This window comes from Pteronotus mesoamericanus, unplaced genomic scaffold (genome assembly GCF_021234165.1).
Source record: "Pteronotus mesoamericanus isolate MK-2021 breed Mesoamerican mustached bat unplaced genomic scaffold, CSHL_Meso_final scaffold_165, whole genome shotgun sequence".
NCBI classification, from domain to species: domain Eukaryota; kingdom Metazoa; phylum Chordata; class Mammalia; order Chiroptera; family Mormoopidae; genus Pteronotus; species Pteronotus mesoamericanus.
Genome location: NW_026555307.1, coordinates 3,134,111 through 3,157,893, shown reverse-complemented (window position 1 = coordinate 3,157,893; position 23,783 = coordinate 3,134,111). Strand labels below are relative to the sequence as shown.

The 23,783-nt window shown below is 58.6% G+C and overlaps 1 protein-coding gene across 2 annotated transcripts in view; it reads right to left on the bottom strand.

The window, feature by feature from the left end:
* Window positions 1-21,413, bottom strand: part of ZFPM1 (zinc finger protein, FOG family member 1) — a 75,133-nt gene extending 53,720 nt beyond the window's left edge. For both annotated transcript variants that reach the window (XM_054588825.1, XM_054588826.1), the window contains exon 1: window positions 21,280-21,413. In XM_054588825.1, coding sequence (XP_054444800.1) covers window positions 21,280-21,319 — 40 coding nt within the window. In that variant the 5' untranslated portion in view covers window positions 21,320-21,413. The remainder of the gene's footprint in view (window positions 1-21,279) is intronic.
* Between the last annotated feature and the right edge of the window lie 2,370 nt (window positions 21,414-23,783).

Here is a 23,783-nt window from a genome sequence, read left to right as displayed (position 1 = left end):
TCACTGTACGATGTGGAGGGAGGCCTGGATGCTGAGGACAAAATAAACCTTCCCCACAGCAGATGGCAGGTGGGTGACGGGTAAAGGCCAGTAACCGTGCTCATGTAGATATCTTGTCCCTGTGACTCCATTACGACTGGGGGCTGCTGTAACCAAGAACAGCCCTGTCCCAGGAAATGAGCCCCACTGTCTACCTATGTAGCTTCTGGGGTAGGAGGACGCCCTCTGAAGCCTTAGGCCCCCCTTGCCTCGTGGCCCTCACATTCCCTGGCCACCCGGTGGTCAGCGTCCCAGCTCCTTCCTCCAGAGGCTGTCAGCACAGATTCTAAGGTCATGCTCTCTGGTGAGTGGCTGCCTATGCTCGTGTCTCCCATCGCACTCAGGCTTCCTGGTGATGTGCACCCGGAACCCTCCACACCTTGACCCACCCTCTTCTGCTCAGGACCGCCCATGGCTCCCAGCCTGTGCCAGTACCCCAGCTCTGGAACAGCATCTGACACACAGTAGGTGCTTAAAGAATACTGGTGACTGCGTGACGGGTGTAGGGGAGGGAAACAGGCTGTTCACAGATGACCTGGCTCAGAGCCAGGTGTGGCTGGGGGCCTGCTGGGCCCCCACAGGAGAGAACTGGGGCAGAGGAGTGAGAGCACTTGGGGAGTTTCATTCAGCCCCAGAGCGGAGCCTTGGGGTCTAAGTCCATGTGTGGGTGGATGACCAGGGGCCGCGTCTGGAACCAGGGGTGTGCCACCTCCCCCTACTGGTGGAAGCTGGGCCTCCCTGCCTGGGGAATCTGGGGCCTGGGCGGGTATCGGGGCTCCAGGCTGGGAGGGAGATTTGGGAAGACAGGGCACTACCACCCAGTGGGGGGGGGGTCCTGTTTCCATATCCCATCCCGCAGCCACCACCACTTCCTCCTGTGGTCAGCCCCTTAACCGACAGGCGGAACTCAGGGGGCTTAACTGCCCCAGCCTGGAGGGCTAGGCCCAGTGTGGGGCCTAGGGTAAGCCTGGTCACTGCCTGCACGCATGCACCCCTGGAGGCCTCACGGAGCAGGAGGGACGACGTGTAGCGCTGGGGCATCTCCCAGCCTGGATCCCGCTAGGCAGGAGTGAACACCAGCAGTGATGACAACGATAGCAGCAACAGGGGTTGAAGCAGCCTCTGCAGAATGCCCAGTTCTAAAGGGTGAACCGTGCAGCAGTTTTGATTCCCGGCTCCTCTATTTACTGTTACCCTCACTTTACAGATAGGGAAACTGAGGCAAAGGGAGGTTAAAGAAACTGGCCCAAGGCCTCACAGCTAGAAGAGTGGACAGGCAGCCTGCCCGCTCCCCTTCCCTGTGCCCGGTGTTCCCTGCACTCCTCCACCCATTGTCCCTATTTATAGAGGAGGTAGTAGGAGACCCAGGTCTGCGGACTCCCAGGCCTGTGGCTTTGTCATCTGGCCTCCCCTCAGCTGGCCTCAGTTTCCCTTCCTGACCCTGTGTCACAGACAGACCAAGGCCTGCAGAAGCACTCCCTATCTCTCAAGCTCCTTCCAGAGTCCATTCCATGATTGCCTTATTACTGCCATCTGTCTGTCACCCCCCCCCCCACCACCCAGTCACCAACTGTCTGTTCCCTGAGGCCAGGGCCCAGGCTCTGCCGGTTACCTGCTGTGTGGCCTGGGCTGGCATGGCCCTCCCTGCTCTGTGGGGATGTCCACCTCCCGCCCTGGCTGTGGCATAGGGAGAGCAGGGTGTGCAAAGACTGGCGCTCAGGGCCCCGCCCTCCAGGAGCTGTGGACCCTCTGGCCCAGATCCCCGGGACAAAAGGGCAAAGCCCTCGACGGTTTATGAAGCTCTGCCAGGACCCTCCTCACATCAGCCCGTACGGAAACTGGTTCCCCTGCACAGAGGAGGAAACCGAGGCAGACAGCAGTGCGCCAGTCCCTGCTTAGTCTCATCTCGGGCCTTGAGCTATCTGCCCGCCACTGTTATTCAGGGCCAGGCAGAGCCGAGGCTGGGCCAGGCCTGGGGCATATGGCTCTGAGCCTAGGGAGCCTGCCCAGGCCTTGGTTTGCACATCTGGCAAATGGGCACTGACACACCTTGTAGTGCTGCTATAAGGAGTGGACAGGAAGGGGCTTTGCAGGAAGTGAAGACTTCCCAGATGTGGGTTATTTCCAAGAGCCCTGTAACCCCTTCTACCAGGTTCCCGAGAGCCTGCCACTTGCTGAGTCAACCTGAGCACACAGGTGCAGACGCGGGGTGTGTGGGCACGCTGTGTGAACGTATCTAGAACGTATCGAGGGGTAGACACGCCTCTCAGATACGATGAAGAGCTAAGATGGTATAGGATGGAGAACAGCATGTGGTGTGGGTGTGTAGGTGGTCAGCAAGGGGTTCTCATTAGAGGCGATATTTCAGCTCTGACTGTGAATAGGGAAGACGGCTCCAGGCAGAGGGAACCGTCAGCGTGAACTCCTGGACGCAGGGCAGAGTTGGTGGGTTCTGGCTCTGCAGGTGAGGATGGCGGAGGTGGAGAACCAGAGGGGCAGAAGCACCCGGCAGCAGGCCGGGGTTTATTCCCAGCACCTGGGAAACTAAGCAAAGACTGTGGGCGCTGGACTGAAGGGAGGCCAGCTGTTGTGGATGGCCACCACTCTAGGCAGCCCCTAGCTGGGTGCCACGTGCTTGGCCTCAATCAGGATCCTCCCCTGCCCTGAGCCTGCCCCCTTTCTTGGGCCAGGGCCAGTGGGCAGGTCCCCCACCCCTGTCCCCAGGGGCAGGGTCCGGGCGGGGCAAGGCGGAGAAAGGGGAGGCAGAGGAGGCGGGAAGAAAACGCAGGGCCTGAGAAAGCCCAGCCTGGCTGATAGGGGAGAGATTGGTTTCAGCCGGAGCTGTGGGCCTGCCAAGTCCACATCCTATCGTGCGGCCTGCACTTACTCAACATTCATCTCCGCTCAGCTCGGAAACTTTATCAACGCTGGAGGTTGGCGCCATCTCTGGGCCTGGCCACTCCCCACCCTCCGATGGGCCTGATAGCTGCTGATAGATTACACGAGATTGTTTCACTCCAAGGACCGATTACTAATACTCCCGGGGGAGGAGGTGCAGACCACGTGGCCTGGGCCAGGTGGAGAGGGGCCAGGCCACTCATGGGCCACGGAGAACACACTTGGGGCTGTGTGGCAAAGACCCTAGCGTGTGACTTATGGGGAGGTGGAGGGGAGAGGCCACAGCACGGGGTGATATGGTGGTCAAGGCCATGGTGCGTGGCAGGGGCAGCCAAGGCCACAGCATAGAGTGGAGAGCAGTAGGCAGCCTGGGGAGGAGATGAGGAAATAGTGCCCGAGAAAATGGAGTGCCATGGGCTCCAAAGAGATTCTCTCCCCAGATGAGCCGACAAGGCTGATAGACGGGAGTGGGGCTGCGGCTAATGGAGCCGTCGCTGGGTGGCCCCCAAGTCAGATGGATGGAGGCAGACTGCTTCCTGGAAGGGGCCAGGGCTCCAGTGTGACAGGGCCCTGCCATCTGGTAGGTGGGTCGGGAGGCCTCAAGGGGAAGCGGCAGGTGCTGAGCCCTCCTCAGCTCCAGATTTCTCCTCTCTCGCCTCTGAAGCATCTGGCCCTCAGGCACTACTGCACCGGGTCCTACGCTCCAGGCACCATGAGAAGGGCCTGTCATTAACCACTTTATCAAAGAGCTGTGGCCCCAGGAGAAGCGGGAACTCTGGCCCTGGGGAGGCCTGGGTGCAAGATTTCATTTGCCTCCTCTTCCAGGTAGTGGAGTCCTGCGCCCATATCCTAAAGGCTGTCCTGATGCTCTGTGTGAGGAGTATACCCGAACCTGGAAGACTCTAGCGTCCAGACTTGTGCTCCGCGGATGGTGTGCAGGGAGGAAGGAAGAAGCTGGTCCTCTGGGCTGGCCTTTTCCCCTGCTGGGTTTGGCCAGATCTGGGCAGCAAATCTGCTCTGCTCCCACTGCACAGATGGGAAAACTGAGGCACTTTCCCTTTCCCATGGGGAGCTGGCAGCTCTGCAGGGCCTGAAACTGTACTCCTGGCCTGGAGCACCTCGCCTCCCCATGGGGCCAAGAGCCCAGCATCTAGGAAGCTGGGGTGGAGGACACTAGGGCTCAAATCCCACGGGGCAAGGCCCTTGTCCCCCTGAGCTGGTTACCTCAACTGAAAACTGGGAGTTAAAACATCAGCCTCAAATTCATAGACAGAGAGTAGAACAGAGGTTGTGGGGGCTGGGGGAGGGGTAGGGACTTAGTGTTGAATGAGAACAGAGTTTCTGCTGGGGTGATGGTAACTTTCTGGTAGTGGCAATGGTTGTACAACCTTGTCAATCTATTTAATGCTACTGAATTACACATTTGAAATTGTTATAATGATAGTAAGTTTTATGTATATTTTACTACAACTAAAACAAATCTGTCACCCAGTGCCAGGAAGCGCAAAGCAGGTGCTCCGTTAAGTGTCTGTTCCTCTCCTCAGGGATTCAGAGACACAGGTGCCTACCCATGTGCACAGCCCCCCATAGTGACATTGCCTTGGGCCATTTGCTGGATGTGGAGACTGAGGCCAGGGCTTGCTGGGGCCTGGTTCTGCAACCGTGGATGTGGTGACGATGCCGAGGGGTCACAGCAAGTCCAGGAAGCAGGCCAGACCAGCCGATTTGTCCCATGAATGGCCCTGGGCAAAATTCTGCTGCTGGTCACAGTTTGGCCCTGCTAGGCTATTGATGAAGGGTCTGAGGTTTCCCTGGCATCCAGCTCCAAGACCCGCAGCCTAGAATACCCAGTGAGACTGGACTGAGCCTTAGGCTTGTGAGAAGCGTGGTTCACACAGCCCCTAGTGAGTTCCTCACGACCTCGGAGGGCCCCTTCCGAGGCTCAGGGGTTTCAACAGTGACTGGCCCCAAAGGACCTAGCAAGTGGAGGGCTGGGAGTTGCATCCAGGCCGTGTGGCTCCAGAACCAGCAACCTCGACCCCTACAGGATGAATGAGAGCCATGGTGATGACAATCACCTCGGAGCACGGACACTACAGATTTGAGCCAAACCCTTTGGCTTGTCAATCGCTGTCTTGTGTCTGGATTCCCAGAGCCCATCAGGCCATGATGGAGTAAATGGAGAGGGCAAGTCTAGTACACGAGAAGGAGGAGGATAAAAGGGAGGGAAGGGAGGAGCCGCGCACACAGTTCCCCTGTCCCCAGCTCACACCCTGGGCCCACAGGCCATGTGGCTGTCCTGGAGGCTAGGCGGCACGCTGGCATTTGAACTGAACTGGGCCTCGACTGTGCTGGTCAACACACAGCAGGGGGCTGGCACTTCTCCCACGACGATAAATCTCATTCTCTGCTCAGAGCTTTGCCTCTGTTGTTCCCTCTGCCCGGAGCATTCTTCCCCACACGTGCCGCCACCCCAATGTCTGCTTCGGTGTGGCCGCTGCGCCTTCCCCACCTGCCAGTCCCCCAGCTACAGGGGATCCCTCCGCTGTCAGGGATTATTTCCTTCTCTACCTCCTCACCAGCTGGGAGCTCCCTGAGGTCAGGAACCGAGGCCCTGCCTGTGAAGGTCACCAGGATCCCTGGTCCAGGTCCCCCCACCCAAGTAGGTACTCAGTACAAGTTAGAAGTCAGGCTGTGTGTCCCAGTTTCCAGGCAGCCAGCCCCTGAAGTAGAGAGTCCCAGTCCTTCCTCAGGGATGGGGACCTTGCTGTCCACTGGGTAAGGACCCCAGCTCCTACGCTTTAGGGCTCTGCCCGTGACATACTCCCTTGCAGGCATTAACTTTTTCTTCCAGTTTCCTTTTCTGCTTGGGTTTGTTTTGCTCTTCTTGGAGGGGCCCGGGCAGGAATAAATTTAGAAATCAGTTGAAGGATAACTTATTGAGCACCTATTGTATGCCCTGTACTGTCCTGGGGGAGACAGAGCTGCTGGTAGAATGGGGGCTCCTCTCAGAGAGTTCTGGGCAGGTGCTAGGACACCCCTCCAAGGTAAAGCTGCCCAAACTGTCCTTTCACTCTTGTGGACCGAGTCCCTCTGACCCTCACACCCCCTACCCCTGAAAGGCACCATCATGCCATCTTATGGGGTAGCGGATGAAGGCCCAGAGAGGTGGGGGGCTCAGCTGAGGTCACACAGTGGCAGTCTGGCTCTGGATCGATGGCCCCCTCCCTGTTTCCTCCCCTTAGATCTAAGCCCAAACTTGTTCTCTCCTCACCTCTCTGCTATTTTCCACTTACGCATTTTTGAAAAACGCCCACGCCTGTGGCTGCTTTTTGGTCACCGAGCCCTGCTGGTGCCGTGGGAGCTGGCGGGGGGCGCGCAGCAGGCTCTGGCTGGGCCTACCTGGGTCCCATCTTGCTGACAAGATATCCCGTGGGGGTGCAAAGTGACTATGAACACAATGAGAATCCCCCAAGGTTGCTTGAACCCTCCCTACAGACATGGTCTCCCATCATGTAAATTTCTGAAAATGGGAAATCTAGAAGACCCCAAGTTTCCAGAATATGCCACAGCCCCAGGAAGAGTAGGGAACCCCCAAAGAACCTCCTTCTCATTGCATGGATGGGGAAACTGAGGCCCAGGGAGCGACGGGGCTTGCTGGAGGGCACAGAAACTACCCGGGGAGGCAGCGGCCAGGCCCTCCTATTTACAGAGGGGAAAGCAGGTCTGGCAAGTGGGTTGGAACTGTCATTCATGAAGTTGGCGCTACAGAGCCTGCCAGAGCAAAGTTCTGATAAAAACCATAGCCAGGGGAGGGCAGAGAGTCGGGGGACAGCATGCACAGGGTCTGGAGGCACCCAGACACAGAGAGCAGGAGAGAAGGCTGGCCAGCCTGGAGAGGTCGCCACCCCGCTTTTGAACTTAGTGTTCGTGTCTGGGAGTCAGCTGTCAGCGCTGATCTCAGAAACACACAGATCCTGGCCCCCTAAATCAGGCTGTGGGGGTCTGGGCTCTGAGGGTCAGCAGGAGGTCATGTGAAGGCCCTACGTCAGACTGAGGGGTCTGGGCTCTGAGGTCAGTTGGAGGTCACGTAAAGGCCGGCCTGCCCATTCCCCTGCTTCCAGGCTGGCTCTTCCAGGGCTGGGGAAGCGGGGATTTCCACCACCAGGGCTAGGTCAGGGCTGGCAGAGGGGAGGAGGCCCTGCCCTGGTGTGATCAGCCAATTCCTGGGTCACACAAGCTCATTTGCATGCCCTGTTTCCATTGGCTGCCAGCACACAGGTTAGGTTCTCGGGCTGAGGGGAAGTTGTTGCGTAGGTGGGATTGGGGGACTAGGTCAGGGGTGCTGGGCTCTGGGGCACCTGGGTTGGGGTATCAGGCAAGGGGCGCTGGGCTCTAGAGTGCCAGACTCTTGGGGGGCTGCGCCAGTGGGGCTTAAGCTCTGGGAGTGACAGATTCTGGGATGTCAGGCTCGGCGCCAGGTTCCTGAAGGACTGTGCTGTGCTCTGGGGGGAGACCAGGTTCTGAGGAGGTTTTGGGGGTGCTGGGCCCTGGGTGACTGACCTCCCCCAGCCCTAAGTCGGGACACAAAGGGCAGCTTGCTGCACGAGGAAAACTTTGGTTATAGTGCAGGCTCTTTTTTTTGTTCCAGGGATTCTTTAACTCCTCAAACTCCACAAAACCCCCCACTCCACAAATAAGGGACTCAGAGGGGGAAAGATACTGACCCCAGGTCACACAGCCAGGGGGTAGTGGCATACCTAGAATCTTGCCCCAAGTCCTGGCCTGGCCCACCCCATCCCAAGGCTAGGTCCTTCCCTCCAGAGAGGGCCTGTAGTGGGTAACTTCTTAATTTTAGCTGCTTTGTCTCAGGGAGGCCTATTTTTGCCTTCCTTTGCAAAATGATGATGATGATGGTTTTAAGAGAACCTGAACAACCCCCAACTCCTGCTTTCACCTTAGATCTAGTGGCACCACCTTCTCGGGGCTCCACGAGTTGTAGGGTGGTAGGCTCCCCGGTGCGTGTGTGAGAGAGTGTGCTTGTGCTTTTGTTCCTGGCATTTTGGTGGGTGAGATAAGGGGAAACAACAGAACTGCTCCGAGCAGCAGGCAGATAGATAACAGCGATAGGGCTCCTCCACCACGCGGGCCTATCGCCCTTTTTATCACAGTTCCCTTTTCTTTTTTTCTCCCTTTCTCTCTTTCTCCCTTTCTCTCTTTCTCTTTCTCTCTCTTTTTCTTTCTTTCTTTCTTTCTTTCTTTCTTTCTTTCTTTCTTTCTTTCTTTCTTTCTTTCTTTCTTTCTTTCTTTCTTTCTTTTCGGGGAGGGGGTAGGGTGGAATAACCACCCCCCCAAGTGGAGGAACCAAGGGGTGAGGCCCCCCCTCTCAGGTTCCCTCCAGCTGTGTCCAGCACATCCAGCACCCTGGCCCAGAGCTTCCAACTGGCAGGGGTGAGGGTCCTAGGATTGTTGTCGCCATGGGGACAACAGCAGCAGCACATCTGTCCTTGCAGAGTGAAGACCCTGGATCCTTCTCATCAGCTCACAAAGGGGCCCTGAGGAGGGATGATGTCCCATTTCATGGAGGAAGGCAGAGAGGCTCAGAGAGGAGACAGGACATATGTGGGTGGGACTGGGATTGGAATCTGGGCCTTGAAGTTGGTGGTCTGGAGACTGGTTGCTGAGCTCCTCCCTTGAGAAGTTGTATGAGGCCACAGGCGCCTAGGAACAGGGTCCCCTCAGAGTAGCTGGCCACAGCTGGCCTCTGACTCCCAGCCCAAGGCCTGCAAGGCAGGTCTTAGTATTTTTCAGTCCCATTTTACAGATGGTGAAACAGGCTCAGAACAGGGCAGTGCCTGTGAGCCACAGAGACGAGGCACACTGGACCCCACACTCCCTCCGTGTGCCCTCCGGCTCTGGAGAAAATGGAGGGTTCTCTAAGAAATGGGCTCCCAGGGCTATAGGACAAATGTACTAGAATGCCGGCATCATTGTGGGATAGGACAGGGCCCTGGGCCTCTGCAAACCAGAGCTGTTTGCCAAAAACCATCCAGGAAGAATGCTGGTAGGTCATGGAGCATGTGCAGCCCTGGCGACCCTTGCTCCCTAAACTCTGTTTTTCGTGTTCCACACTGTAAACCTACTTTTGCCCGACCCTGCACATGCCCCCTAGAGAACCCGAATCCCTGATGCACTCCCCACTTCTTTCCTGTCTCATTCCTCAATCTGCAAAGGCCAAGGAGGCTGGAGTTGCAATTATGCCCATTTTCAGGTGACCTGAGGTCAAGTGACATTAAGTCACTTGCCCAGGCCACCCATCCAGGGGGCAGGAATCAAATCCCAGTCACTCCACCCTACACTTGGCCCCTTCCCCTGCATATGCACTCATTTACTGGAAACAGCTGACTTCCCTTAGAATACTGAAAGGAATCAAAACCCCAAAGACAGAAAAAGGCCAACTTTATTATCAAAGGAGCCAATGTAGAGGCACCTCTCGTCCACTGCTCTTGGACAGGGCTGTGTGATCCAGAGCCTCTGTTGCTCCCTCCTATGCTGTGTGACCTTGGGTGAGTTACTTAACCTCTCTGAGCCTGAATCCTCTGAGGAGAAATGATGTCGGAGGTGACATCTGCTGGGAATACTCTACAGGAAAGACAGGTCAAGTCCAGGCCTGGCATACAGCAAGCACTGAGTAAAGGGAGGTGTTATCTAACAATGGCCGTGGCCATGGGCACCGTTAGGATTATTGTAACTGGGGAGTCCCAGAGCCATCCAGAAATGTCGCTGACTGCCCACTCAAGCCTCCTGCCTCTGGGCTTGCAGAGAATCTCATTTCTCAAGAGTCACTGAAAAAAACCAGTGCAGAAAGGAGGGAAATGGCCAGCTGCCCTGTGCCCATCGGGAGCCTCCACGGTCCCTCTGGAGGGCTCCTTGCACTGAGGGAGGCGGGCTTTGCCTGGCCACTGCCCCAGTTGGCATGTTGAAGCCACCAGGGCCTCAGTTTCCCCTCCCATACAGCTGGGGGCTGGGTGTCCCTCTGCAGGCACCAACCCCACCACAGCTGCCTCACCTGTCCCTCACCGGGAGGATTAGCCACACGCCAGCCCTAATCGTTGCTAATCGCACCATCAGCGCCGGATCTCGGATCAGCTGAAGGAGGCGGCTTTATCCAGACAGACGCGGAGATGGCACCTGAGCCCCATTTGGGTGCTGCTGTCACTCGTGGCAGCTGAGCGGCCTCGGCCTCAGAAGGCTGGATGGCTGGTGATGAGGTGGGGAGACAACCAGGTGCCCCCTCTTCCCCAACTGACTAATGGGGCCCTCAACATTTCTTAAGCACCTGCTGTATAACCAGGCACTGTTCTAAGTGTCCAGGAGACAGCAGAGGCCTGAAGAGGCAAAATACCTGCCCTTGGGAGCACTGCATCCTCTCCACAAGCCAGCACCCGTTTGACAGATGAGGAAACTGAGGCCCAAAGCTGTTTCGCCGAGAGTTAGAGTCCAGGCAGCTGGGTTGACTCCAGGCTCAAGCGAGGCTTAAAGTCTCCCCACAGAGGGCTTGCCCCTCAGGCCCGGGCACCATGCCCTCCAACGTGATTCCTCTTCTGGGGGAGGTCTGCTCTGCCTCACCAGCCCAGCCCCTGGATGCTGTCTTTGTACCCAAACCTGGGAGGTGCACGCTGGACGCTCCGAGGTGCACGGCCTGCCCGGGGGCCAGGAAAGGCCAGAGAGACAGCCAAGGGCTCCCCTCCAGGGCCCCCACCCTCCCCACCCTCCTCCCTACCTTCTTTTTCAAAAACATAATTTATCTGTGTATTATCAAGAAATCCAGACACTTTAATCAGTGAGCTATGAAGTCAGAATTTCCATTCTTATCTGCGGGAGGAGTGGAAATGGAGGAGATAGGCGCAGGAGCGGATCGCTGGTGGGGAATGTTAATGGGTGGAGAGGCTGGGCTATTGGCCACGGAGAGGCCGAATCTCCCCCATTATCAAGGCAGTATCTCGCCAACCATCTCAGCGCAGTAATGGGGCCAGTTCAACTTTCCGAGTTATCACAGGAGCTGAAACCTGCGCCTGCCAGAGGCCCGGACTGGGAGACAGTTCGGGGCAGACTGGGCTTCGGCCGGCAAAGCCTGGAGGGAGAGAGAGACTGCTGGCCTGGCCGGGGCCCCCAGGAGCCTGGGTGCCTGCTGACCTTCAAAGTCACCACAGGGGCATAGGGATTCTCTCTCTGTTCTCTGGTAAAATGCTTGGTTTTAGTGGAGTTGGGTGTGGGTATATTGAATAGGAGGGGAAACCGAGGCAGGAGGCCACCTCAGGGTCCCAGTGAGGCTGGGTGGTCCCAGGCCCTCCTGAGCTGTGCCAGACCCATGAAAAGGCAAGATGGCCAGTGGTGTGGGGGCATAGCAAGGGGTGGGGCTGGGGTGTCAAGAGCCTGCCCTCCTACCTTGAGACATACAAGGTCCCATGTCCCTTGCCTGGGACCTTTTCCAGCCTTAAGCCCTGGCAGCAGGAAATATTAGTAGGACGGGCTCTGCCCTGCAGGTCCTGACCTAGGGTTCCACTGAAACTCCACAGCCCCTGAGCAGCCTGGGGAGAGCAGAATATGCTCAGTGTGACCCTCCAATACTGAGGGCCACCTACCTGCTGACATGGGACACCCTGCAAGGTGGGCCCATGGCCCATAAACAGAATATCTCTGTCCGTTCAGAGGAAGGAGTCCTGAAATGCACTCATTCCAAGCCCCTGGGGACTGAGTGCTTCCACTCAAAGAGGGGCAGCTAAGGTGTGGTGTGCGGGTCTCACCCTGGGACCCCTCCTGCCTGCAGCCCCCACCTGACATCCGCAGCTCTGGTTTCTCTCCCGCACCCAGAAGGTTGGGAGGCAGCCACCTTGGCCCAGAGAAGGGAAGGGACTCACCCGAGGTCATGCAGCCAGTGAGATATAGCATGGTGACCAAAGATGGACACTGCCCAGAACCCCAGGAAGGCCTCAGTTTCCTAGACTTGAACTTGGACATGGCCAGGCCCAGCAGGGACCACAGAGCTCCACGCTGGAGAACACCACTACAGCCATCTTCTTCCTCCTTCCCCCAGGAGCTTGTTGCAGCCCTGGGTCTAACTTTCAAACTCTCTAAGCCTCCGTTTCCCTTCTGTGCACCGGGCTAATCACCGAACCTTCCTTGAAGGTTTCTTGGGGGAAGGCTGTGAGCTCATGGCTATAAGTCCTGGGCACAGAGCAGTCTTAAGAAATGCTCAGCAAATGCTTGTTGTAATGACCAATGACCAACGAGCCTGAGGTGATTGAGAATGAGCTTGGGAGCCCTGGATAAGTCGGGGGCAGATGGGGGAGGCCACATGAAGCCCTATGGCTGCCCACAGCTCTGCCTTGGCTTCCTCTCCTTTCCTGGGGGGCCGAGGGCCCATTGCCAGAGCAGCCCAAAGACCCGCTGAGGGAATAGCCGCAGACCTCCAATCCTTCCCTGGGGGCTGAGAATCCAGCAATGCCCAGGATGGACTCACCCTTGCCTGCAAGGTCCTGTCTCTGCTGGTGGTCCCTCTGGCAGCTCTTTCCCTGAAACCCCACTGCAGGAAGGAGCCAAAACCACCCGGCCCTGGCGCCCCTCCCCTTCCTATTCCCTGGGTCTGACTTGCAGGGTGGGGGCTTGATGGAGAAAAAGGAAATTGAGGCAGAAGGTTATGATAGGCAGATTGGGAAAGCCAGAGGGCTTGAAGGCATCAAGAACTAAAAGGAAGCAGCCCAAGGGAGACTGGAGAGGGGAGAGGTGTCCCTCTGTCCTCTTCATTTTAATTTTTCAGGCAACGCATATGACACACTAGCTCTGTCCCTGGCTGTACTTCCTACATCAAGTCTCAACTGTTTAATTGAGATGCCCAGAGAGATGTGTTCCATTTTGTAGGGGGAAACTGAGGCTCATACTGGCTCAACAACGTGAGGCTCAATGGCCTGCACAAGGCCCAGGCACCCTCAGAGCTCAGTCCAGTGTCCCCATCTTGCAGAGGAGGAGACGGGCTCAGGAAGGCGAAGTAACTTCTGCATACATGCAGAGTCCCAGAGCCTTGGCCCCAGAGTTCTACCTGTCCACGGCAGTAGCACACATGTTCAGAGATGCCCTTGTGGTCTTCCCTCCTTCTCAGGAAGCAACACACCTGCCAGTTTGGGGGTGGGGTGCACCAGCCTGGAGTCTGGGGCAAGGCTCACACAGACCACCCCATCCATCCTGTCTCCCTATCATGAATGTGCTGTGTGACCCTGGTGCAGCCACCCACACTCTCTGTGGATCCTCCATTTCTTTGTGTGCAAAATGGCTTGAGAACCCCAGCCTCAGTGGGTTTTGGGAGATCCACAAGAGGGGATGCCTGCAAAGTGCTTAGCAGGTTAGGAGACGCTGGCTGGCTGACTGGGCCTTTGTCCCCGTTCTGGCTCCGGGACTGGAGCAGCTGAGCTGGGCTCTGACCAGGCCTGGGCTCAGGGAAGCCACACACTAGCACCCCCTTACCTTTTACAGGTGGGGAAACCAAAGCAATGAGAGTCCATAGCCTTTTGGCCCAGGGGAGGCAGAATGGAGAGACAGGAGGCCAAGGGGAGGGCCTGCTTATCTGCCTCACCAGGCTCTGGCCCAAGGTCAGCTAGCACATTCCTGCCCCAGCAGTGCCCTGCCGTCTCCCAAACATGAGGCTGTGAAGAAGGAGTAGGGGGTGGGGAGGAGAGGGGCTGGGGAGGCCTCAGGAGGATACGGGACATCGGGGCAGGTGGCCTGGGGGGCTGAGCAGGCACTGCCCAGATAAACCTCTGCCCACCTCTGTGTCACAGACCCAGCTCCTGTGTCGCATGTCACAGTTTCCTAGGGCCTCAGTTTTCTCGCCTATAAAATGGGTCAATCAGTAATGATGATGATCATGACAGCAGGTAAGATCCCTGTGCAGCATTAAGATCCCTGTGCAGAAAAGGACTGAGAGGGCTTGGGTGTAGGGCTGGCCCAGCCCAGGGCGTGGTACAGCCAGGGCACCCTTGCCCATGAGTTCCTCCTTTTTCAAAAACAAACACGAGAAGAGGAGGAAGGCACAAGGCAGGCCTCTGTGTTCAGTGAGGGGCCCTTGGGTATCTGGCAAAATATCAGTAACACAGCCAGCAGCTCTCAGGCCCCCAGTGCCCACCGAGGACACAACCCCAGGTCAGCATTTCACAGTTTGCATCTGGGATTTCGTGGATCCCACATGAAAGCTCCAGGAGGAATCTTCTCTAATTAAGTTCTTCCTACAAAAGTGGAAACTGAGGCATGAGAGAAGCCACTTGCCCCCAGGGTCACAGTGAGCCTAGGACTCGAGGCTGAAAGGTGGTCCCTGCTGCGGTGGCCTCCCACTCTGGAGGCAAGGGCTGGCCTGCCACCCAGAGCCCTCAGAGGGAAGCCCAGGCCTAGAATCCAGAGCCCTGGTTCCCCGATGTGGACCATAGGGTACGGATGGAACCCTATGGAGGGTCTCTGTCCTCAGTCCACCTGGTGGCCCCGTGGACAGCTGGGGAGGTGGGAGCAACATTCACTCAGTATCACAGAATCCAGGTCCCGCCGATCTTGGGCCTCAGGTATGCTCCAAGTGCGGCTGTTCATCTGACACTACTATGGCCCAGCCATGTTGAGCTCAGCACAGCTGCCGGAGCAGGCACCGTGTTACACACATTCTACACATGAGAGAACCAGGACCAGGAACGAAGGAAGGCAGTCGCCAAGGTGCTCAGCTGGGAAGCTGTGGGCTGAGATGCAAGGCTGAGCATCTCAGGCCTCTTTCAGAGCTTGACTATCCCCCTTTTTCCCTTGTGCCCCAACGCAGGATTCAAGTCCTGACCTCTTGTGGCCTTCATGTCCTCATCTGAGAAGTAGGGCATTAAACTAGGATGTGCCCATTGAACCAACAGGCAAACTGAGGCAGACAGAGAGCACCACAAGGATGCTGCCTATTACCCTGCCAGCAACCACTAAGTGTGCCTCCCTGCAGAGATCCCCGCTCCTCCTGGACCCATTGTCCCAGGCCCACTGCCCTTCTGGCCCTGCCAACTGCTGGCTGGGGACACTTGGCAAGCCCACCTTCCTCTCTAGGCCTCCAGCTCCCATGTCATCCGTGAAATGGGCACAGGGACACAGAAGATTCTCACTTGGCTGCCTGGCCCTGTGGCCCCTCAACTCCGGGCTGGCTTGGACCAGGTCCACCCGGAGCTCAGGCAGGGAGGTAAGGAGGTGGGGGAGGGGAGGCAGAGGACCATCACTGACCCCTCCCCTCTTTCCTCTGACAAAGAGGAGATCCCAGCCCAGAGAGGGTGAGCAAGGTGGCAAGGTTGCACAGCTTGGGCACTCACTTGGCAAGTCATGGTGGGTATTAGCAGGAGAGGAAGACCAGCCAGGAAGAGGGGTGGCTGGTGACCAGGGGCTGGCACAGTGAGCTCTGTGGACCACAGGGTCACAGAGGGGGTGGGGGCACTTCCCAAGCAGGGTCCTGCATGTGTTTTACTCTCTGGGAGAGAGTTTGGAGAAAGGGATTTTTCCATCTCACATGAGTTGGAAATTACAGATCTGACCCGACTGACCACAGAGATACTGTAGAGGAGGAGGAGGCGGCGGCAGTGCGGGAGTTGGGGGTGGGGTGGGGAGGAGGATGGTTCTGGCAGCTGTTTCAGATGATGCGTATTTCTCTTTGATCCTCACAGCTGTGCTCAGAGGCCAGCAATGGCATCGCTCCCATTTTGTAGACGGGGAAAATGAGGCTCTCCTGGGGTGGACATTGCCCCTAGTTCCATGGACAGTAAGTGGCACAGCTGGGATCCTAGTCCAGGTCCATTTCACGCCATGTATCCATTAGATAATCTCCATGACAGTTCTGGAAGGCCCTCTGTGCGGACAGGACAGATCCAGTCCCTGCTCCCAGGGAGGGAGTGATCACACAGACTAATGGGGTCACTGCAGGAAGGGTGGATGTGGAGGTGAGGGATGGCCCGCTTGTAAGGGGCTCTGAGCAGAGACCTGAGCAACTGTGCAAAGGCACTGAGGCTGGAAGGGACAGAAAGATGCCGGAGAGAGAGAGCCTCCGAGTCGGGTTGTGCACAGCCCCGGGGCGCGGCTCAGCCCTGACGGGAGCTGCCCCTACGAGTGCAGGCTCACCCCTTTTCACGGGGCCACACGCAGTGCAGCTTGCAGGAAGCTGAACTCTCACCTGTGGGGCCATCTGCCCCCTTCTGCCACAGTCAAGGACACTGAGGCCCACAGAGAGCCAGGGGACAGGGAGGCTGACTCCCTTTGCTGGTAGAACCCCCTTTACCCCATGCCGCTCCTGTATGAGTGGGGAACAGCAGACTAGGTCCAGAGAGCACACATGTGGCTATGGCCTCAGTTTCCCCCTCTGTGAAATGGGGACAGTAGCCAAGGGCAGCTCCAGGAAGACTCAGCCAGGGATATGGTGGCGGGGTGGGCAGGAGCCCAGCCAGGTGCCCGAGTGTGGCCCAGCCAACCTACGTGAGGGCCCAGGCCTGGGTCTATGCGGTAGGTGATACCAATCGGCGAGGCAACAGCTGCCTCCAGGAGGAGGCCTGTCGATGGCAGATAGGCTGGCCGGGAGTATTATTCACGAGCCCGTCAAGCCCCAGGAACGTCTGGTTGGCATAGAAACAGGAGATAAGGGGTACAATTAATGGCATCGCATTCCCTCCTCCTTTCTTCCCCAACTGACCCATTTAAATCGCTGGCGGTGCTGGTGCCATGCTGGGCTCCTGGTGACCTCCGGGGGAGGGGCTGGCTGGGCGGCCAGGACTAGGCCAGGCTCAGGCCCCCAGGTTGGGCTGGATGATGTCTCCCTGGGGACCACTACTGCACAGGAATGTCTCAGGAAGGAGGCCACAGGAGACTCAGCAAGGGCAGGACTGGGAAAGACCCCAGAGCACCTCTGCCCCCGAGGCCCATGCCACAGGTGTGGAGACTGAGGCCTGGAGAACCCCAGAGGGAAGCAGAGGGGAGAGGGCTTCAGGGAAGCAGCGTGACGTTCACGGACAGACTGGTTCAGAGTGAGGGTCAGGCTGCCTGCATGCCAACTCTGGCTCTGCCACTTCCTTGGGTGAGAAACTTAACCTCTTTGTGCTTCAGTTTCTTTAGATATAATAGCAATAAGAATAAAGACTTGCTTAAGTTCGGTAAATATTAGTTATTATTAATATTATTATTATTACTATCACATGAGCTGTCTTCCCTCAGGCCTAGGAATGCAGGCAAACCGATAAAAGTCTGGAGCCGGGTGAAGCCCCACCATTGGAGGTGAGAGGCTGTGCTGCAGAGTACACCAGGCTCAGGGGCAGGCATTGTGAGCACATCCTTCCAGGTGTCTAAGCCCTCTGTCTCGTTTGCTCACTAGAGCTCAATCCCCACGCCCTCTGAGAAGGGGGCCAAAGCTAACTGAGAGCTGAACTTAGTGCCCGTCACACTTGTTTTTCAGAGGCTGTGACCGGCAAAGTACCCTGTCCACAAATGGCTCAAGACAGGCAGCCAGGATGCTGCAGCTCCCTCTTTCCCAGCTTTTCTGCCATCACAGCAGGGTGGTGGGCATTTCAAGGCGGCCCCTGGGAGGAAGGCAGACCCCAAGTGACTGCTACCCCTGGAAAGAAAGTGTGCATGGCTCTGTGCAGGCAATTGAGCTTGCATTCATAAAAACTCACACAGACCACTTCATCTCTTTTTAGGGCCTAAACCAGGCTCTCCCGGAACTGGCCCTTGCCAGAAGGCACAGCTAGTCCCACAGGTGGGTGTCAGGCTGCTGGGGAGAGCAGGCAGGTGACTTTGAAGCTCGGAGTAAATTAGTCATCCTGTGGCCACCAATAATTTGTTTAATCAAACTCTGAGAACATGTGAAAAACATCATCATCTGAGATGGAGCTGGAGCAGCTGTTAGGGCTTGGACTGGTGGGGACAGTTGAGCCAGGCGAGGCCCAGCTTCTTCTGGAAGCTCCTGCCGTGGCTGGCCTTGGTTTCCACTTGGTATTTGGGATCCATGGTTCCCAAGGGCCCTCTCACTATGAAGGGACTCTGTGCCCCTGGACAGCTCCAGTCTGACCTGAGGGTTCACTCCTGTCCCCATTTTTCAGAAAGGGAAACTGAGGCCCGGCCCTTCTGACCTCATTCTTGCCTCCTCACACAGGCTGTCCCTTCCCTAGAATCATGTGACTCTCAGCCCTTCATTTGCCTCACAACCAGGAATCACCATCCCATTTTTCAGAGTTGGAAAATGAGGCCTGTCCATTGTCCCTGGGGCACCACCCTAGCTAGCCTCCTCCGGACCTCACTGGAAGTCCCTCCCACTCTTGAAAGTGTCCTTGGCTACCTGATGTCCCTCATCTGCTCTCTACCCAGTACCCTGTCCTGACTTCCCACACTGCTCCCGGTCTTACCCCGCTTCAATCTCCCCAAGGCAGTGTGACCCAGTGCTTGCACACAGCAAGTGCTCAATAAAGATACTCTGAGTGAACCAAGGCAAATCTACACAGACCTTCTCTCCAGATTTGTGAGACCTGCTCAAAAAGAAACCAGCACACTGGGTCCGTCGAAACTCGGCCTGGGCAGTGGAAATCACCTTGTGTTTCTTTTTGTTTTTTTGTTTTTTGTTTTTTTTTCAAGCAAACTCCAAGCAGGTTACACCTCATACTTGCCAGAAAACAACACCAACCCCCAACATGATTCAAGAGGAAAAACGCCATATCTCCTGTTGGAGGTGCCAACCCCACCTCTGGTTGTCTCACACCATCTAATAGAAATTAGGGGCGGGGTGTCCTCCCCTGCCCTCCCCCATCCTGGCCAGCACAGAGTCACTTTTCTTTCATTTTGATGGACTGTACCACCCGCAGGGGGAGGATCAACTTCTTGGCAATTAAGTGTGTTTGGGATGAAAACTCGCCCAGACAGACCAACCCTGGCGCGGAAGCCCACTCCCCCTGCCCCGCCCACGTCCGAGGCCCCTACTCGCCCCAGCCAGACACCCCCGCGCTGTTGTTGCCTTGAACCGGCGGGGCCTGGTGGCCATAGATAAGGACTCTTATCGTTCTTGGCGATCGCCATCCGGCCGACTGGCCCCGGAGTTTATCAGAGCTCACATCGACCCGGGCGGGAGGAAAGCTCAGCGGGCCCGGGGAACCAGGGGTCCCGGGCCGCGCTTTGCCTAGCGCTCCCCGCCAGCGCAGCCGGGCTATCGTCTCAGCCATCTGGCCGGCCAAGGCCGCGCTCCCGCCTCGCCCTCCCCCGCTCCCACGTTTGAAGTTAATAAATGGAAGCGCCTATCGCCGCCGCCATCGGTTACTCGCCTTATCAGCGCGGCACATCTATCTCTGCGCGGAACAAAAGGCGCACAGAGGCGCGGGCAGCTGCGCCCCGGCTTTGGAGGGGGGAGGGGGGCGGCGGCCCCAAGAGCTCTGCCTACTCCCGTCCCTACCCGCGGCCTGGTTGCAGGTGAGGCCAGCGTGGCGGGCGCGCAGCTGCGACGGCCGCACGCACAGCCGCGGGCAGAGGGCAGGCGGGCGGGCGCCGCCGCTCGGTGACAATCAGCGCTCGCATCTTAACGCGCCAAGATCTGCCATTGGGAGGAGGCGCCCGGGGCCGCAGGCAGCAGGGAGAGTGCCCGGCCCCGCCTCCTAGGCCCGGCCCCCTCCTCTGCCTAGGTCTCGGGAACGCAAAGGGTGGGCAGCTGGGGCTCGCCGGTGCGCATGCTGCAGTCTCTGTCCTCAACGCGCACCGCTCTGCCGACCCAACTGGGCCCGGGTGCTCGCCCCGCTCTAGGCCTTATCGGTGCTGGCGATCGGTTCCCAACCTGCGATCTCCCTGCCCGCGCTATCTGCATTTCTCATCACGCTGAAACACACACACACACACACACACACACACACACACACGAACAGCCCGAACAGTGGCGCACAGGGGAGGAGGGGAAAAAGAAACCAGAGAACGCGCACACATCGGGACCTGTGGGTGGTTTTACCTAATACTTGAGTTGACTTGATAGAAGGCGACTTTCTGAAAATAGGTCCCGCTTGCACATTGAGGGAGTCAGATTACGGATTACGGGAACCCGGATTCATGCCTGTGTTCCCCCCCGCTCCCCGGGACCTCGGGAGTAGACACTCCCCCAGGAGTTCGCACATGCGGTCCTGGTGGCAGTGGTCATGTGGACAGAAGTGGCAATGCCCCGGTGCCTGGGGCTGGGCAGTGGGCTGGCCCCGACTACCCGCCCGTCTAGCCCGGGAGATGAGACCCCCGGAGGAAGTCCCTGCCTCTGCCCTGGACACCGAAGCACTAAGTTATTATTGGCTTGGGGCGGGGAGCCGCGCTTCCTGTGCGCTCGACCGGTTACTTCTCCCGAAGCCGCGTGGCCCCCGAGAGTGCGGGGCGCCTTATCGCAGGGGCTTCCGCGGAGTGGCCGCCCAAGCCCCCCGAGAAGTGGCCCGGCCCGCAAGCCGGATGGGAGAGAAACTTGGAAGTGCACAGAGGCAACCCTGGCCTGGGCGAGTCCCCAGGAGCCCCCTCTCTCATTTGGGGTTGGGGGTAGTGCCCGCAGGCATCCGAGCGCACCTTCCGCTGCTGTTGCGGCCTTGGCCGGGTCGGACCTCCAGGAAACTGTCTCCCAGCAGGGAAGGCTCGAGTTTGAGACCCTGGCGACAGGACTCAGGGTCTGAGTAGCTGGAGCCAAGTGCTCGGGCTGCGGTAGCTGCAGGCCACCCCCACTCCCCTACAGGCCACGTGGCTTTTTGGTTAGCAGGGGTCTTTGGGCGCCGGCCGGTCCCCACCACTTGCCCATGCATTTCCACGACGCCCCGGGTGTCCCCTCTTCCTCCCAGGTCTCTCTTTCTCCCTCTAGATACAAAGCCTGGGAGAGTCAACCGTTCGAGATAAGATCACAATTTCAGCCCGTCCCGACAGAGCGATCTTATCAGGATGGGACTTGCAGAATGGAATATTTTAAACTTTATCTGAGCCCAGATCGGGGCCGCCTTATCGCTGCACCATCTCGGGGATGCGGGGGAGGGGTCGGTCGCGAGGTGGGCGCGCCCAAGACACCCCGCTCCTGGCCCTCTAGGCGGACACCGTTCCGGGTCGGACCCCCGGTGCCGAGCAGAGACGCAGGGGCCCAGCCCGCCGCGGAGATTAGATTACGGCGCGCTTGGCACAGAGCGCGGGGGACGCGGCGCGGGGTGAAGGTCGGCGGCGCCGCGGGCAGAGCGGGGCGGGTGGGAGGCGGGCGGGGGGCCGGCGAGGGCCGGCAGGGGTCGAGGACGGCGGACGGGCGGGCAAAGTTTGACTCACGTTTGATCTGCCGGGGATTGCTCTGTTTCCTTCTGGACATGTCTCCGGCGCCGCGTGCCCTCCCGGCGGCCGCCTCTAGCCCCTGGCGGGCGGCGGCGGGCGGCGGGGGCGCGGCGGAACCGCGGGACGGCTCATGCCCCCGGCCCTCGGGCTCCACGGCGCCCCGGCCCGCGCCCCCAGCCCGCCGCGGCCAGTCCGGAGCCGCTGCGGAGGCCGGAGGCTCGGCCCAGCGCTGCAAGCGCACAGACCACCAGGGGCGGCGGGCGGCGGTCTGCTGCCAGTCCTCGGCTCCCGCGCAGACGCCGCCGCCGCCGCCGCTCAGCTTTTCTCAATGGAACCTGCGGGCAACGCGCGGCGAACCGGGCGGCTTGGACCCGGGAGCTCGGGGAGGGCGGGCCGGCAGGGGCGGGGCCTGCTCTTCGTCACGGGCGCCGCGCCTCCAAGCCCGCCTCCCGCGCTGGCCCCACCCCCAGAGAGGAGTGCCCGCCCCGGCCCGGACAGAGCGAGCCCCGCCCCTCCCTCCGCGCCGCGGCCCGCCCCCCGTGCCGTGGCCCCGCCTTCACCGTCCCGCCCCCTCCCTGAGGCCCCGCCCACGGCCCTGGGCAGAACTCTGGTCTAGACTCCTCCTTCGATCCTGTAGCTTTGTCTCCGAGCCTCTTTGGGACTCTGCGACCTATTCCATCTCGCCGAGCCCTGGGCACTGTATCCGGCCTTGCTCCAGGCCTCTCTGGACCGGCCCCTCGGCTCTGGCCATGCCCCCCTGGCGCTAGCCCTGCCCCCAAGCCTGACAGGACCAGATTGGGCCCCTGTACGCTGAGGCCCCGCCCCACCTCCGCCCCAGCGGCGTGGCTCCGCCCTTGCTCCGCCCCGGCTCCCTATGGCTCCGCCCCTACTCAGTAAGTCCGCCCCTAGATTCTCGGCTGTGCTCTGGAGACCTGGGCTCACCCGCCCTCCCTTGCTCGCGGGAAGAGGCCAGTGAGGGGTCAGGAAACTCAATGCCTTGACACCTCACATTTCTCTTGGGCCCGATTTGGGAGCTAGCTTTGGCCGGTGGGGGCTTCCGTCCAAATCTTTGGTGGAAGCATATCCCTGGGATCCCCAACACCGCGTTGGCCGAGACCCCCGAATGGAGAGAGGGGACCTCAGGTCCTCCTCCCTTGTGCTGAGATCTGGCAGGAAATCTAGGAGGGCGCGGAAGTTAGGGGCCTGCCGCTGCACCCCCTCCCAAGCAGCCGGCGGTCGTCACCCCTCGAAGCCTCTCCTCTGACGGGAGCTCCTGTTGGAACCCAGGAAGCAGGCCTTTCAGCGGGTTGGGCGAACCCCCACCCCCTCGCCGCCTGAGCAGTCTGAAAGGAGAGAAGGTCCCGGAGTTCAGTACCGTCTTTTCCATTCCTGGAAATGGAGACGACCCTCCTGTCTTTTGAGATATGTTCTTGGGATCCTAGGAGCCCCCCCATTTCTAGTGAGTCTTGCTCAAAACCACACAGCATAAGGATTGTCCCGAGAGCACAATTGTATTCTTTTATTTTAATAATTCTTAGCCTGAATTTGGTGCCTGCCCCCTCTCCCTTATATTTACAAGAAATAGGGAATTAGTGGGGCCCCAGGGCTACCAGCAAGGGTTTCTGCAGAGTCACACCCACCTGATGGCAGATAATCATTGTCACTGTCACATGCAGAAGCTGGCTGAGTGCTGAGCTCTTTGCCTGTGAGACCCCCCCCCCCCCCCCACCGGCTTTTCTGACTCCTGTTACCTTTGCCCCCACTCCATGAATAAGGAGAAGGGTTATCTCCAGGGCCTGGGCACTCCCTCCTGCCCTGTCACTACGCTCAGGGGGTCTCTGGGCAGTAGACTGGCAGGCAGGGCAGGAGGCAGAGGCCCATCCTGGGACCACCCACTGCCACCAGACAGAGAGGAACGCTAAGGCTAAGAGGCCAAGAGACCTGCCCAGGGTCACGCAGCTCCCTACCCAGGGCCATTGGGTAAAGCCTTCCAACAGCTGCCTCGTGCCATATCCCCTCACTGAGGAGCATGGGGTAGGGGTGCAGGAACAGGCCCCTAGCTTCTTCACTCAGCCCAAGGTTCCCACAATGTTTGAGGCACTCCACCTGCCTGTGCTTCTCTCTGAGCTTTACTGCCTCCCCAAAGATGGGCATGTTCGAGTCAGAGGGATTTCTGGTGGAGGGGGCCGTGGGCTGGGTCTGAGACTCCATGAACCCCAAGGTTGGTGCTGCTGAAAATGGTTGGATATCTGTGTTAAAGAGGATTCTTAGGGTCAGCAGGAGAGAGATCCATGACCTATTAGTGGTATCTGTCTAGGGTGCAGGGTAGGAAAATAAGCATCACTTCGGCTACTTCTTTGTCCATAGACAGGCCCTGAGAGGAGAAACACATCCAGATCACCCCGAGACTTAGGAGCAGAGGCAGGTCAGAAATAGAACCTACTGACCAGGACTGGCTACATCATTTTTGGGGCCCAGTGCAAAATGGAAGTGTGGGGCTC